At 33.9% G+C, this 18,313-nt stretch overlaps 1 protein-coding gene across 1 annotated transcript in view; it reads right to left on the bottom strand.

Moving 5' to 3' along the window:
* NCAM2 (neural cell adhesion molecule 2) overlaps nucleotides 1-18,313 on the bottom strand; it is a 427,198-nt gene that overhangs the window by 50,787 nt on the left and 358,098 nt on the right. The window contains exon 12 of the mRNA XM_036352515.1: nucleotides 12,460-12,633. Coding sequence (XP_036208408.1) covers nucleotides 12,460-12,633 — 174 coding nt within the window. The remainder of the gene's footprint in view (nucleotides 1-12,459; nucleotides 12,634-18,313) is intronic.

The following is an 18,313-nucleotide window of genomic DNA, read 5'->3' as shown; positions in this document are numbered from 1 at the left end:
ATTAGAAACCTCTACTGGGTCATGTCAACCCCTTTAATTTACTAGAGAATTTGGTAATTTGGTATATGATTGCAGATTTCAAAATATTACATCTTTACAAATTCCTCTAGGAAGTTAACAAAACTCTATAGTTGCCTCTATCCTTAATCCTTTTGCTAACAGAGTAAAAATTAACCAGTGGAAATGGCTGTACCTTGACAAACAAAAAAAAGAAAGTCATTCCTGATTTACCTAATCACTCCAAGTCAAATGATCAATTCATAAAGAAGACATATAAATCATAAAATAATATATTAAACTATAGGTTACGAGGGTCATATTTGTAGGATTTTTTTTTACATGAACCATGAACGAATATTGTATACATTCAATAAAATTCCAATAACTTATGAACATATTTCCAATAATTAATTACATTTCCATATACATTCACTAAATAATATTTTTCATTCTGTTCTATAGGGACAAACATACTGAATTTGTGTTTTTGTTTTTTTGAGTCCTTACCTGAGATTTTTCCATTGATTTTTAGAGAGAGTGGAAGAGAGAGAGGGAAAGACAGAGTAATATCAGATGAGCAAAACACATTGATTGGTTGGCTTCTGTTGCACCCTGACCAGAGCCCAAGCTTGGTAGGAGCTTGCAACCACGGTATGCGCCCTTGATTGGATTTGAACCTGAGACCCTTTCGTCTGTAGGCCAACGATCTATCCACTGAGCTATACTGGCTAGGGCCTGAATTTGTTTTGATAGTTTCTTTTGTTCCATTCTTTTCCCCAGTATTCATTATCCTGACATGTGTTTAGCTTTTTCCTTATAATTATGTATTATTCATTGACTTACTTATTCAAGTATAGAAAATGAAGTTAGTAGATATATTTCTTAGGTGTTTATTTGTCTAAAAGTCAGAATTTAATATATATGAACTATATATATATATGTATATATATATGATATGTACATGCTGTATTTTATTATATATACCATATAAATAGTACTAATAAAAATATATAGTCCAGATATTAATCAGGGTTTATTTAACCTAGTACATATTAGTACAAGGTTATGTTCTAAAATCTGCAGAAATCGTAAATTACCAATTGACAAAATTTACATTTGTATTCCTCAGTTTTTGTGCCTTAGTGTAAAAACAAATGAACTTGCTTTTGAGAGTGCATTGCCTTATGAAAGCCTCAGATGAAAACACATAGTATCAGAGTTAAGGGAGGAAAACTGGAAAAGCACTAATTGGCGGGAAATCCAACTGATTAGAAGCTGGAAGGATAAATGGGGGAAACAAGGTTTGAATTCAACTACTACACAAACGGGAACATTATCTGCAGATGGTGAGGTAATGCAGAGTTAATGCATTACTCATCTTTGACTTTACATTAAAGGATAACATACTGTATATTTACCTGCAAAAACTAGTCTTAGTGATATGTACTTATAAATGTTAACATTTACAAAGATAATCTACACAGAGAGTATGCTGTATGAGAGATTGCTGTGGATGCTTTAACTGCTGCGGACAACTTTGGTATATGATGTGCCTCTGTATTTCTATGATGTAAAGATGCAGCTGATGCCAGAACCGGTTTGGCTCGGTGGATGGAGCGTCGGCCTGCGGACTGAAGGGTCCCGGGTTCGATTCCGGTCAGGGGCATGTACCTGGGTTGCGGGCACATCCCCAGTGGGAGATGTGCAGGAGGCAGCTGATCGATGTTTCTCTCTCATCGATGTTTCTAACTCTCTATCTCTCTCCCTTCCTCTCTGTGAAAAATCAATAAAATATATTAAAAAAAAAAAAAAGATGCAGCTGCTACCATTATTTTCAGATTATGGAGTTAGTAATGCTGATAGTCAATTGTGTGTCTTGATACAATTAGGCAAGAAAAACAATCGAATTTAAAGCAAACAATTTTAATTGTAAATACAATTATTCATAAATCAGAAGTGTGCAGATCACACTTTATCTTTTCAGATTCAAATGGATAAACAATAGAACAATCAAAGTATCAGAACATATCGAGTCAGGAGAAAGTGAGGTTATTATTTAGATTAAACAAGTAAAACAACAATACCACCCCCGAAAACACACACACACACACACACACACACACACACACACACACACACACTAAAACGACAACTCCACATTTTACTTGAATTTCTACTAAAAGCTCTTTCTGGCTCAGATTGCCAGCAAGCCCCCTTCTCTAACATTTCACAGGGATCCTGGGGGGGCTTTGAGTGCCTCCTACCTCTTGCCAAGGGAAAAGCAATTCATTTCACTATAATCAATTCAGCACTCATTTCCACCCACGAGTCCTTATATTTTTCTGATCTCAGTGTCAAGACTCTGCCCATTTACTGACTGAGTCTCACAGCAGAGTGGTTTGTGGAGGAGCGAGCCAAAAAGAATCTACTGATGTCTGCACTGGTCTTACAGCGCTGGGCTACAGCACTCAAACTAAAGCGGATGCGGGGAGGCTGAGAACCGTCAAAATCCTAGGGGAGTGGCATGAAAGTCAACCTACTGATGGAAGTTTTCCAAAGTTTATACACAAGAAGAAGTACGTTTGGTTTTTCGGTACTAACTCTAGAGGTTTGGGTACAATAACCCTTATTGTGGGACTTATTAACATTGTATGAACATGAAGATTATTACGTGAAACAGAAAGAAGTCCATAAATTGAGACCAACTTAAGAGGGGGGAAGAAAAAAAGATTTAGGGGAGGTAAAGCCTAGATGGGTAATTTGACTTGCCTTTTTAACTGAGAGGCTTTATACATTAAAGCATCCATAATTTACTGGCTTATTACCAAGCAGAGGGGGTTTGAATACCCAAGGTACGGACTAAAAGCAAACCACACTTGAAACATGAAGGCTGTGTACTCTATAATAGTCGTACCTTAAATTATAAACCTAGTTAATAGAAGACTTTCTTTCCCACTTGTGCCCATATAATAGAACGATAGGACCACCCACTGGCGTGTGGGATGGTTCATTCCCTATAATTTATTAGAAACTCAAACACTAGGTAAAAGTAGACCTAAATTATAAACTACTAAAAGTTGTCCAAGGATAAATGGCATAAATTAAGGGATTTTATAGGTATGAGCAGTTAGCAAGATTTGGAAATCATAATGTAATTCTTCTGAAAATAATAAATAATCATGAATTTTTTTTTCACATGGCAACAGGGATAGGTTCTATAAAAATATAATTTCCCTCATGAATTTAAATATATTTAAATACAATTGAGTTTCACAACTGATGATTTTGAAACCTGTCTATAAATGCAAAAATATAGCAGATATTGAACTCGATTAAAATAATGACATTAGAATTGAAAATGTCAGGATGATCTGACCATTAAACATTATTTTACAAGTGTGCAAATGTTCATATCAGAGAGAAAAAATTGGAGTTGTATTTTCCCTTTAAGAATGGAATCAGACTTTATTAAAGGAAGCTGAACAAATAAGTTTTTGTTTGTTCAGACAATGTATTTTAAACCCCTTTCCTTAGGTTGTCAAGAGAAGCTGAAGGTACAGAATATTTGCGACCCATGGAGTAAAATAAATTACATATTTGCAAACTAATTAAACTGAACAACATTCTAACGTGAGATTAAATGTAGTCACGCTTTCTTCCTCGCTCCGTTAAACCTTGGATCTCTCCATGGGGTTATCCGAACATTCAGTGTAAGAGATAAGGACTCCCTGGATATGGAATTGCTGTCTCACCTACATAAAAGTTGTTCAAATTGTCAAGATATGTGAAACATGTTAGACAGCTATGAGAAATGTCAAAGCTTAGCTAGAGCAGAACTAATCATTCAAAATTACACTTGCTGTTAATCTCCTCAGATAGATCTGAAAATACAGTGAAGTCCCTGAAATTTCTCACCAAAGACGAGCTTTTGTTTTCTAAACAAAACAAGCAAAAAAAAAAGTTTAATTTGAAAAAAAAAAAATCTGGCTTGCTTCTACATGAGTTTGTAACAAGCTTGAATAATAATAAAAGTGTGTGTGTGTGTGTGTGTGTGTGTGTGTGTTTACCTTTTTTATTCATAATGTAGAACTTTTAAATATTTTGACACCAGTTATTTTTTGCAAACAGAAGAATAACTCCAGGGATAATTCCTTTACTAATGCAAAGTGCCTTTCAGTTTTCTTAAGTTTATGTATGTGATCATCTCCAGCCAATTCTACTTTCATTTACTTTTGAAAATTTAAATTCCCAGTTTTATACAAATTGTATTAAGTTTCAAGACTGTATGAGTTGCAAAAGAAAATCTCACCTGTTTAAAAGTGCATTAGAGGTCTTTATGAACCATATATATAATTGTAGGATATATAATTTGGTATAAGTAACATTTATGAATAGGTTCTTCATAAAATATTCATATAGTTATAGATTTTGATTAACAGAAAATTAATAAAATGATTATGTGTGATTTGTATGGTTTTTTTTCTTAAAACAATGTGTTGGTGGCACCAGTTAAAGATCACAGTTCATTATTTCTGAACATTCATCAATTTTCTCTTTATTATATTGTTTTTTTATTATTCTTTTCCATGGTAAGTATAAACTATACATATAAATTAATGTAAAAAATCTAATAACTGAGTTTTAACTGACATGACATTTTTCACAGGAAGTACTTACTTACCATCCCTTAAAATTAAATGGTTTTCACTTGAAATATACTCCCTATGTCATAACCTTGATTTAAAAATAGTACAGTTCCATCAAAAATATTTGTTTCCTAAGCAATTCAGGTTTTTTTTTTTTTTATTTAATGAGTCCTCCCTTATGAGAAAACTCATAATAGTACTTCAAAATTCTCTTAGAGGTCATATGTTTCTATAGTTATTCTAGACGTTTCCATTAGCTCTAATCAAGAAGAATTTATAATCTATATTCCAGCAAAGATCATTTCTACACTTAATATTAAAGTGTCCAGGTGCCCAGGAGAATGTGTGAGCAGCAATATGCGCTCTATTTTTCTGAGGTTTCTGGGAACTGTGAATATTTTCATCCCCTTGTGAATTAAGTTCCTATAAAACACTCATGAAATATTCATGTTTCTTTTCTCACTAGTCACAAAACATCTTTCCTATATAAATTAATTTCATTTCCTTATGCCATTTATTCCTCTGCTGCAAAAATTATAGATATACAAAAAAGCTCATTAGTTTTATTGAAAAATTAAGAGAAATATTTGTACAGAAGCTTTCTTTATCATTGTAGCAGAGACCAGGCTGAGTGCAGAATTATGCATGCATTTGTGTCTTCATCTTGAGATAATGTGGGAAGCTTCCAGCAGACAACTAATTTTACTTATGATTTATTTCAATTTTCTCTTAGCTTAGTTTCCTGTATACTTCGATCTACACAGTTTAAATTCATTAAGATTTAAATTACATATAAATTTCAAATTTAGCTCTGCTTCTTTTTATGGGCACCATGAAAACAGTCCAAGACATTCTAGTTTTGACGTTTAGCATATGGAACTCTCTCCACTTCATGCAAATTAGAACAAATTTCCTTTCACAGAAAATATGGAATTAGTGCAGATTATGTTTTTCCCCTTCCTTTGATATTCATAAGAGTTTACTGCACTTATGTTTAAGGCAGCCTGATTTTTACATCCATTTCTCTTTTCCATGTGAAATCTAGTGATTTAGAAATGATAGCAACTTTTCTGCAGGCACATTTCTTCTTAGGACAGTGCAATCATAGAAAGTTTTCCTTATAGATATTTTTAAAAGGCATTGGAACTTATTAAGATTTAAAAATCTATAGTAGTTTAGGGCTAACTTTAAACAATGTTGATTTTTCATTGTTTCTAAAAGTGAAATATACTAATATGATAGAGGGAAATCCAGTTTCACTCAATTAACTGTAAATAGCATGGATTTAAAAAAACACTGGAATTAAAACTTTAAAGTTTAATGTGAAATGAAGTTACAATAACCTTCAACTATTAGAAAACTACAGGAAAACTACAGATTTTTCCACAAAACAACCATTAATAATATAAAAATCAACCATTTTTTCATGATTTTAATAGCTCCATAATGCAAATACCAAAAATTCTTCACATATTTAGAAAGGTAACAACTTAGGTAACATTATTATATAGCAAAACGACTCGGAAAAAATATTTGTATGGGCTTATTATAACTTTGGTTAAATGATAATTCTCATTCTTATTGTTTTTACTCTGTATTTTAAATGTACTAACAAAAGAAAAACTATTTCATACTCAAGAATTACCACGGAGAGATATTTATAGGCAATATCTTTAATAAAATGTTTCCACTGACAATTATTTACTTTCTTTTTTAGTTTTATAATTCAGATATAAGGAAGCTTAATCCTATATATTTTCATTATAAAAACTAATTTAGAAATTAACAAAAAGATATCTGCCTTATCATATCATTATATACTGTGTTTATAGACATAACACTTTACATATCCAGTGTATGCCTCAATTACTAATGAATAATCCAGGAAGTATTGAATAAATTGAAATCTATTGCATAATTAGTGGATTTTTGAATAATAAAAATTTAAGGTGAATATCAAATAGTAGGTTTCCAAAAAGAGATATGATTGAATTATTTTTTTGAATACCAATAGATCCTCTTATGCATTGTAAACATATTCACCAATAGGAAGAGATGCCATATTGAATAATTTCAATTGGCACCACTCACATCACAATCTATTAAATATCTCTTCTTGTAGTTGTATATTATACAATATATGCAACCTAAGATTGTGTCGATATGCAATGGTCTTTGTTATTCTTGTTCTTATTGATAAAAACTGCCATGTTTTGAAGCTTAAATTTATATTTATATTTTCCACTGAGTGTGCACATTAAATTAGAGTTTCTGAGATAAATGTGAGATATTTTCCCCCACAAGCCATACAACACACCAGAGAATATAGCTAATCATGAGTACTAATCATTACTCAGTAAGAAACATTGATATGCTCATTTTTATAAAACTATGATTGTCAATATTGTAATTATCAATATGTTAACAAATTAATTTAATTTAATATGGACTATGCTTTAAAAAATTAAAAGCCAAAATATAAACATATAATATTACTTTGAAAATAATAAATGTCTGTAATAAAAGCAGAGATAAACTGATTATCCCCGTAGAACTCAAGAAAATCTCAGGAATTTCAAGAGTAAGAAGATGGAATAAAAAAAACGGATGATCATTACACATCTGAATAATTGTACTCTCATGTGCTCTTCTCATACTTAAAGGAGGACACATTCTTCTCTCTCATTGCTACACTAGATGGAGGTCTCCTAACTAGGAAAGTTGGACCAAGGACTTTAGACGTTGAAATTCTACCATGTGGAAGTGTGGAGTGGATGTACTGGATGAAATATGTGGGAATTATCTGACACCCTCTGATACAAGCTGCTTTTCCACAGAGCCCTGGCGGCCAGGTGTGTTGATAGTAACTGAACAGCCTCAAAAAAGAACTCTGACATTTCCTGGAACTTTGCTATAGGGACATTAGAAGCCCACGTGATCACAGTGCTTGAAAAGTCTAGTCTTTCCAAGCAGAATCTACTGATGCTTTCTTCTCACTTTGGAATATACAAATCCAGATGTGGATCACCAAATAATTGAGGTAAGTTTCCTATGGGAATAATAAAAAATAAAACAAATAACAATGATAAAAAAAAAGTCAGAGAACAAAACAACTTTGAAAACAGATATCTTTACAATGATGCCAGAGATGAGGCCACACTGCATGCATGAAATAAGGAATGACAGAGAATTAAGGATTTAGAAATTTTAAAAATAATAGATAAACTAAAAGCTATAATATAAATGTTGAAAGAAAATTTAAATTAGAACAAAAATAGAAGTAGAGACACTGAGAGAGAAAAGACCTGAAAACTGGAAAATTAATCCAAAAAAGCCAACATTTGATTAAGAAATTCTAAAACAAAACAAAGAGGAAAATTCCAAAAAAAAATTGTCAGAATCATTTTACTACTAACGGGCATTAATATCCATATTTAAAAGTTAAATGATTCTTCAATGCAAATAGTGGGAAAGAACTCTTTATAGGCCAGATACAACCCTGCTGCATTAAAAAAAAAAATGTGGGGCTGAGGCGGAATGGGAGAGCATCATGAAAAACTAGAACACAGAAATAACTAGATTCTCCTAACTGAGGTGTTGGTAGGAAATTCCATACATGCAATATATTTTTCATTATTGATGTGGAACCCTCAATCTAAATCTACATAAAGAATAGCAAGTTTGCAGTTTTGGAGTATTCAAGTGGGGAAGATTCTTAATTTCAAGAGGACTGCAGATACCACTGAGTATAGGGCAACCCTTTAAGGACAAAGGAAGGTACTAGGAAGTAACATTTCTGTGGGTGCACCAAAAAGTTGCTTAATATTTGATCTATTAATCTTCACTCTTTCAAATTAAGCTTCTATTCCAAATTAGTTTGCTGACCTACCAGGTACGAGCATATATTTTATAAACCCAAATCTATACTTCAAAACAATCTTTGGAAAAAATGCTTATTGAACACAACTTCTCCACAAAACTGAAAATGGCTTTCTCTACCATAGAAATTGATCTTTCCATCAGCTTTTAATTAAAATCGAACTTTTACTAAAATGGGAACCTAGATTAAAAGTTTGGAATTATATGTAATAATAAAGCATGTACATGACCTTAATTATAGTGTTTATAAACTAAATATAATAATGTTAAAATTACCATCTATAGATTAAATTATACATAATTTTATATCCAACAAAGCACCACTCAGTTTAGTGGAGCTATACAATGAAAGAACTGAAAAAAAAAATCCAACTGTATAGCTATTTTCAAATTGTACTCAGCTATTTCATTCTTCAATAAGTGAAAATCACAAGAATTTAAAAAGTAAAAGTTTCAAATGAAAGTTCCATTTAGAAAAATTCTATTATTTTCAAAGAAAAATTGTCTCCTTTATTTTCAGAAACAAAGTGTAATTCCACTATACCCTCACATCCAAATAAAGCAGAACACCTAGTCATTCTGGTGGAGATTCAAAGGACTTCTTTCGATGTGTGAGTCTAACTGGCTAAACCTTTCACAAATCAAAAGAAATAGATTAAGCTGTTTAGGAGAAATGTTTTCATGCTCTGTTAAAAAGAACTTGATATTTTAAACTATTAACTTTTTTTCCATTTTTACTTTTTTTAAAAATATATTTTATTGGTTTTTTTACAGAGAGGAAGGGAGAGAGATAGAGAGCTAGAAACATCGATGAGAGAGAAACATCGATCAGCTGCCTCCTGCACATCCCCCACTGGGGATGCGCCCGCAACCCAGGTACATGCCCATGACCGGAACTGAACCTGGGACCCTTCAGTCCACAGGCCGACACTCTATCCACTGAGCCAAACCAGTTTCGGCTCATTTTTACTTTGAAAGCTGAAAAATTAGTAGTTGTTTTACAAGATTATTATTTTCTCTTCATTTGTGCCCAATGAGGTGTCTAGAACATGCTTACAAAGTATTGAATGATATGAATATGTCATGTAAACCTCCCAACCAAAACGTCTTGCTATACCTGAAAAACATGTTTTTTGCCTCAAAATTATAAGGCGGAATGACTCACATTTTATACTTGAGTAGTATACATAGTTAATATCTTAATTTGTTCACAACTCTCCAGATTTTGAAAATTAGTTTGTGTCATATCAGTTGTTGGGATAATCAGGAAAGCTTCAGCTAAATGTTAAAGAAGAATATAATAATATGTCCAAGTCTCAATTACACCCTAATCCTAGGACCAGGTGCAGAGTGAGCAGGTGAAATTCATAGGAAATTAATTAATGGGTTATTTAGAATCAGAATCTACTAACAGGAAATTTGTATGCTAAAATTTTCTTGCTAAATGGCATTGCAATCAAGCATGAGCTAATATTTATTTCTAGGTGGTGATATCAGCAATTAGAAGTCGTTACATGAAGAGTATATAATAAATTAGAGAAATAAGAACTAACTGAACATTGACTAAACTTATGTAAATTAGAATAAATAACTAAAGCTATTTTATTTTTTATTTTTTTAAATTGTTTTATTGCTTAAAGTCTTACAAAGGTATTACATATGTCTCCTTTTTCCTCCCCGCCCTTGACAATGCCCTGGCCTCCCCTACCCCCCAGTGTCTTATGTCCATTGGTTATGCTTATATGCATGCATACAAGTCCTTCGGTTGATCTCTTACCTCCTCCCTCCTGCCCCCCGACCCTCCCTGGTCTTCCCGCTGCAGTTTGACAGTGTGTTCGAGGCAGCTCTGCCTCTGTATCTATTTTTGTTCATAAGTTTATAATGGTCTTTATTATCCATGAATGAGTGAGATCATGTAGTATTTTTCCTTCATTGACTGGCTTATTTCACTTAGCATAATGCTCTCCAGTTCCATCCATGCTGTTGCAAATGGTAAGAATTCCTTTTTTTTACAGCAGCATAGTATTCCATTGTGTAGATGTACCACAGTTTTCTAATCCATTCATCTACTGATGGCAAAAGAGTAGTCACTGAAATGTGTGTGACCACATGCACCTGTTTTTTCATAGATTAAACCGAAATCTTCTAACAAATGCCTTAAAGGCAATGCGTATAATTATGTTTGAAAAAAACTCTTAAACTTTAGGATGAGTGACCAACACAAACTATAATCCAACAGAAAAAAAAGAAGCATTTCTTCACTATTCAAAAATTGATAATTTTTAAAATATGTGCTTTAAAATATGTCTTCAGCTTTTCAGCAATAGGGTCATCTACATAGACAAAAATAAATCTGCTAAGTACATGTAAAACTTGTATGTGCCATTATAAAAAAACCTCTTTATATTTTTTTGTTTTTGTTTTTTTTAATTAATTAATTAATCAATTTATTTATTTATTTATTTATTGCTTAAAGTATTACCAAAAAAAAGGACACATATGTAAAAAAACCTCTTTAAATTAACATATTGTCTCACAGGAAGGAAGTCAAACTCTGAAACAACTAAAAATGAAGTGGGTGGGACACCTGAAGCTAGAGGAGAGCCATATAATTGTTTTTCCATCAACTACTGCAGTCCTGTTGAAAATGTCACTGCGACTCAAACGACCAAGAGTTTTTGCCCAGACCTCTGAGACAGAAGATTGGGTTTGAATATCTTCTCTGGGGGAAAATTATGCCAGAAGGAGATCTGAGACTGGGATCCTGGTAAGCTAGAACCTGAAAGTTCTTGGATAGAAGTAAAATTATGAGCTAGGAGAGAGAGAGAGAGATGCTGGCAACTAAAACTTTGTCTGGTTTGCAATCCACCTGCATTTCCAGGGACAGGTACTTAGCTCTCTGTCCCACAGAATGTACAGGTGAAAACACAGGAAGCCCAAAAGAACTACACAGCACCATTGAAGAGGTATTTGATTCCATTCCATGGGAATTGAAACATGGGGTAAATGATGATTGATTGGTAATATTTCTGAAATTTCTATCTAAAATCTCTATTCACCCTTAGCAAAAGCTAAACAATAAGGTGCCCACACAGGTGAGACTAGAATGATTTTATCTGTTCCATCTCCATTGACTACTAGAATGATTCTTTACAGGAAGGCTTATGCCATTTAAAGAACCTTTATACGTGCAAAACTTAAGGCAGGGCCTGGAGAGGAAGACAAGATGGAGCAATCATTGCCTTACTATTTTATGCTAGACTTTTGGACCACTCAGTGTAGTTCTATGACCCAAACAACCAAGTCCAAATCTCATAATTTGTTATTATTTTCTACGTTAGTTCCTTCTTATAGGAGAAAAATAAATCACATGATGAAATTCTACATAAGTAAAAAGGAGAGTTATAAACTATTTTAACTTCTCTGAGTTAGCTAACTCTATACTCAAAATGTCATGATTGGTGGCAAAATTTGAATTTTCAAAATGTAATATTGAAATAAAGTTTAGTAGGCAGATGCATTTTTATAGATGACATTTTACGCTATGAGTTTCATACCTACTAATGGAAGAAATATTAATAAGTGAAAAAAAAAAAAAACACCACACATTTTAGAATATTCAGTCATCAGATCTCACATGAGCAATTGTTTTTCCACCACTAAAATTTTAAATTCTAACTTCCCTTCCTCCCCAGAATTGAACTTTCATGATTTTTTTTCTACTCATCCATCTTAACTAAGGATGCAAATTTTCCCACTATTTTTAAAAGTTATTTCCAAAAAGAGAATGCAAAATGGGTGATGGAAATGTCTTCTCGACTCTACCATATTAAAAGAAAAGAAGTACATTCTGAAGGAAGAGAAGAAGCTAAGCACACGGGTACGGTTCAGATCAGCTTGAACTAATTTACATGCTTTAAAATCACTGACTCACTTTGAACTCCATGGGAGCGTACTATTTTCCAGGTCTCTGATGCCACTTCTTTGACATCCACTTGGTAGTGATGGATAGGCACACCTCCATGGGAATCTGGCTTGTTGAAAGAAATTTTGGCTGTGGTCTGTGACAGCTCTATAGTCTTCACCCCATAGGGACTGGATGGTACATCTATGAAGGAATAATCACAAAGAAAATATAACCTAACGTAGATGGACATTGTACAGATGATGTGTTGTGGAATTGCGCACCCGAAACGTGTAAAATTTTGTTAACCAGCATCACCCCAATAAATTCAACAAAGCTGTTAAAGAAAAAATATATATATTTGTGGAATATTTTCAAGTGAATTAATAAATTCATAAAATGGGATTAAGAGACATGTGATAAACTTTCTAAAAAAAAGACCTATGGTATTCTGAGAATTAGAAATAAAGGAATGTTGCTGCCTATACACTTAATATTTTGAATTGCAAAGCTTGCATAAACTGCTGAATGATCTGTATAAATTGCAAGAAAGTATACACTAATCAATTTTTACTAACTGAGCAAGCAAACTGTAAAATATTCAATATCACATTTCATTTATTGAGAAAATAATTTTACTTCTTCCTTTTCTCTATAATATCAGTTTTTTTTTGCACTCAAAGAAAACAAGCTTGTGAGAGAGAGGATGGAGAGAGAATGCAGGTATAATTAAAATATAATAAGAAATATTTTTTGAAACATTAGTATGAATAATCTCTTGTGAAAATGTAAGATTTGTGTGTGTTTTCATTAACATTATATTAATAATTTTGGGGCAATAGTTATGTGTAGAGAAAATGGCATTATGAACTAAATAAAACTATAAACGATCTGATTTAATTTCATTTATGTATTTAATTAAAATAAACCTTTAGTTGAGATATTTAAGTTTTAATTCTTGTTTTTAAAAAATAACTATAGCCCAGACAGTGTGGAAAGTGCAGGAGGCAGCCGATCAATGATTCTCTCTCATCACTGATATTTCTATCTCTCTCTCCCTCTCCTTTCTTCTCTTAAATCAATAAAAATATATTAAATAACTATAAATCATTCTTGTGTATGTTTTTGTTATCAGTCTATTACAATATTTTCAAGCTCAATAAGGTATCCTGAGTGGAACCTTATTTTCTTTTCCAGTTTACAAAACTTTATAAAATGCTATCTATGAGGTCAAACAAACGAAAGGAGAAAATAACAAATAAAATGTCTCAATAAGGAAATTTATGACACCTCTACTCTAGAAACCTGAAGAATTACAGAAATTAGAAAATCACATTAAACTTTAAACATATCTCTTTCTGTCTCTCACTCTCTCTCTTTTTTTTCAATATAACATTCAAAATAATCATAAAGTTTAGCAACTTACACATAATTAAGAAATCAAGAGAAGGCTGAGACTCAGAATGCACAAAGGGAGAATTAAGACAGATCAGGAGAACAAAGAAGGGTGGTTAGGGACCAAGATTAAGATAATTCACACTCTCATATTCCCAGTCACTATATACAGATGCAAAAAAAATGGACAGTGAAGATAGGGAAAAGATTGATTCATTTGAAATATGATGCTGGAGGATAGCTCTGTAGGACCCTGGACTGCCAAAGCCATAAGCAAGTGGGCCTTAAAGCAAATTAAGCCTAAAATATTGTTGGAGGCAAAAGATGACAAAATTGAAGTTGTCCTTCTTTGGGCACATAATGAGAAGGCAGGGTTCTTTGGAAAAGACAATAATGCTGGGAAAAATAGAAGGCAGCAGGAAAAGAGACAGACCCAGTATGAGATGGATGGACTCGATGAAACAAGCCATAAGCATGAATTACAAGAGCTGAGCAGGGCTGAGGAGAAGAGGACATTGTGGACGTCACTCATTGGTAGGGCCACGAGGAATCAGAGCTGATTCCATGGCACGTATGTTATGTATATATATAAATAAATATGCTATCTTATCTCTAGAATTAACTTTACAAAACTAAAAGCAAAAAAAAAATAAATAAAACTTGATTGAAAATAAGGCAGTAAATTTCCATTCAGATACAATCAAACATTCATATAAAAATTTAATGGCTATCAAAACCCAAATGTGCTGTATTTGCCGGAGTTAAAAGAGTGCACTGTAAATCGTATAAAATATGCCTTATAAATGGTACTGGGTAGGATCCTGGAAAGCAGGTTCATGACATTTTGGGTATGAGTGTTGTAAAGAAATGCAATAGTGTACATTTCAGCTCTAATTACTAACAGTAAATTCTATGAAGTGCATTATGTTATAACAGGTTTGGAAATAAATGTGTACAATAGTGATGCATTCTAAAGTCGTCTTGCTATTAAACTCTTACTGGAAATAATTTTAATTATTGGAGTACTCTATGTATGATGTAATACATAAATATCATCATGGTTATCATGTTTTTTTATTCCCTAAGTTATAACTGTGGATTATTTTCATCAGTAAGTTTGATCTAAAGGTTGCAGAAGAGGCAAAAAAAAAATCACACACACACACACACACAGGTTTTGTGTGTGTGTGTGTGTGTGTGTGTGTGTGTGTGTGTGTGTGACCCTCTAATGTCAATTAGGTCTAAGTCAAAGGCGGGGGTCGTCTGGTCCATGGGTTATATAAGGCCCACAAAATCATTTGGTCAGGCCCTGCCAAGGCATTAGGAGTTAATTAAATGTTTGATCAAATATAGCAGGCTAATTTTAGGTTGATAATTTGGTATGGCCCACAAATTACAAAAATCCAAATGGCCCTTGGCAGAAAAAAAGGTTCCCCACCCCTGCTCTAAGTGGATATCACAGTAATGATAATCTTCAGTGTGATGATACATTTCACAATGAAAGGTGCTAAGTGCTAAGTAATGGGGGAGAAAAAGAAGGTGTGATTCCTTTTGAGTTCCCACCTTTTTTAAAAATATATTTTTATTGATTTCAGAGAGGAAGGGACAGGGAGAGGTAGAAGCATCAATGATGAGAGAGAATCATTGATAGGGTGCCTCCTGCATGTCCCCCACTGGGGATCAAGCTTGCAACCCAGGAATGTGCTCCAACTGGGAATCAAAATGGGACCTCCTGGTTCATAGGCTGATGCTCAACCACTGCCTCTCCAGACTGGGGTGAGCTCCCACCTTTGACCATAGGACGTGTACATGGTCCTTGGTTCTTATACTGTAAACAGAAGTAGACACTATTTGCTAAGCTGTGCACATCAACATGGTATACTTCCACAGAAATAAGAGCCTTTTTATTTGTAGCACAATGGTGCTTTCACCAAACTTGGGCCAGTGGGTATCTTTTGCTAGCCAGATAGTCTATTTTCACAGCTGCTGACTGTTACCTGATTTTCATTTAGATTTAGTTCGTGTTGGCCTCTTCTTTCTATTGCCTGACTAAAAGAAGAAGTATGTTCATGATTTGTGCAGCTCTAGTATTGTTCCTAAACATTTTTTACATTCTAATTTGATGACAAATTATTACATATTCATACATGCACACATACCTATGTACATGTAACATTGAGAAAAAGTCACTAGAATATACCAAGTCTTCAGGAAATATATGATGGATTAAATATATATTTCAGAAATTAAAAACAAAGACACAGAACGAGTCCAAGTGAATAGGGTCTGATAAGCCTAGAACTAACATCTTGATGTCTTCTCCCCACTTTCTCAATTGTTTTATAATCATATTCTCCTTCGTTCAATCTCTCATGTACATTACTATTAATTAGTCTCACAGTTATTTTCATCTTTCCTGTATCACAATTCTTGTATCCAACTCTTCCTTCCTGTTTCTGCTATTAATTCCCAAGCCCAGGGCCTATCTGCCTCTGCCAGTAATGCCTTTTGTGGCTCTCAGCTTCTAAATTTCAATCCAGATGGTGTGTCAATGCAAAATCAACCTTTCTAGAGCACCACTGTAATCATGCCCCGTCCCTGAGCTTGGGACTCAGGAGCTTCCTTTTCTTTACAATAGCAAACTTAAACTTTCTACTCCGGCTTTCAAGATCCTGAATTATCTAATCTCATTGGATATAAGCAAACAGAATATATTGTAAAAGACTATCAAACATAGTCTAATGTTGCAAATGGGGCTTGCAAATGTGTAAATTTCATACACAATGCTCCCATCATTATTAGCATATTTTTTCTAAACTAATTCTTAATACTTTCCCAAATCAATAATTAATGAATGCCACCACCCATCACTGAATAAATAAATAGAAACATTGTGAAAACATGCATTTCTTTATTTACATTTTTTTCCCACCTCTACTACTGTGGGATAAAGAGTCTGGCTATGTATCATCAGAATTTACGGATCCAAGTCTAGCCTTGCTCCTTTTGTCAACTGGAACCTTGGATGAGTCCCTTAATCTTTCAACCAAATTGTACCCTATCATTGGATGAACCTAGAGTGGAAGTCTGCCCTCCTCTTTCCCACGTTAAACCCACTATCTCTAAAGGGCATTCTTTTTTAATTTCAGAGAGATGAAGAGAGAGAGAAAGAGAGAGAGAGAGAGAGAGAGAGAGAGAGAGAGAGAGAGAGAGAGAGAGAAATATCCATGATGAAAGAGAATCATCAATCAGCTGCCTCCTGCACACCCTCTACTGCACACCCGGGCATATGCCCTCCTGGTTCACGGGTTGATACTTAATCACTGAAGCATACCAGCCATGCTAAAGGGCATTTCTTTTCCTTGTCTCTTCTCCATAAGATGGCATCATCAGGTAGTTCTTCTCCTCGCCCCACCCCTGTTCTTCTCTTTTGGATTTTTATTCTTTTTTCTCTGTTTCATTATCATGAACTATAATGACTTTTGTGAAATGGCAAACTTTCTGAAGAAAACTGAAGTTTCACTATCTTCTCAGGCAAAAAAATAACCAAAAACCTCTTCTTTTGTTTCCCTGTCACACTATTTGAATATGTTGTTCCTAATTTCTGCCCTGACATCTTTACTTCTTCTGGGAAACTGGTTTCCTGAAATGCTGGAAAGCTAGCAAGTAAGGCAAGGTTCAGAGTTGCTGACCAGCTCTTCTCCCACTGATGAAGAGGTGATATCGCCAACCTTAGACCAATGGGAAGAGTTCGATATTCATAAACCTATCTTTAAGTGGAAGTACCATAATGAATATTCTTGTAGAATGTTGTCTTAAACTTTATCCTAGCCTTTTTCTATTGACACTTCACATTCATTTCTATCACTTAAGCTACTCCCCTTTATCATAAAGAGTAAAAGGCTACAATCTTCATTTCTCAGACTCACTTGCTATGGTCTTAGTGCCATGGGATGAGATACTCATGGAAGGATGAGGATGCTGAAGTTATGTGAATGCCCTTCCCACTTCGCATGAGGACAAAGCCTGTAGATGTGAATGATGGCAGCAGTCGGACTCCCTACTCCGCAGTCTAGTTGCATAGTTTCTGCTGCAAGGTGGCTGAGATGTCACTAGAGGGGTAGTTTGGCAGCAGGTTAGCAGTTGGCTGCTGGTTAGCAGTTGCAGTTTTGACCTGGACTTCACTTGTGGTATTTTGTGACCTTAAAGCCAGAAGGCTAGTGGCTTTCTCTTGCCTTGCCTTTCCTCTGACTGTCCAATGCTTTTATAACCACCCAACTCTCTACATTAAATATTTTTCTGCTTAGTTTCTTAATCAATCTCCACCTAATAAACATATTAATGAAATTGTCACAAAAAGGATTCAACTTCCTAGATTTAGTAAGACCCTACTCTACAAAGTGTCGATTAACTGCATGTGCCTTATAGACTGTGCTGAGATGGGTTGCATCTACTTCTGCTCTGAGTGGCTGCCTTATTTCCAGTAAAA

The sequence above is a fragment of the Myotis myotis genome, unplaced genomic scaffold (genome assembly GCF_014108235.1).
Source record: "Myotis myotis isolate mMyoMyo1 unplaced genomic scaffold, mMyoMyo1.p scaffold_m19_p_2, whole genome shotgun sequence".
Lineage (NCBI taxonomy): Eukaryota > Metazoa > Chordata > Mammalia > Chiroptera > Vespertilionidae > Myotis > Myotis myotis.
The sequence above is the reverse complement of the archived record's forward strand: the minus strand, read 5'-3'. Positions and strand labels throughout refer to the sequence as shown.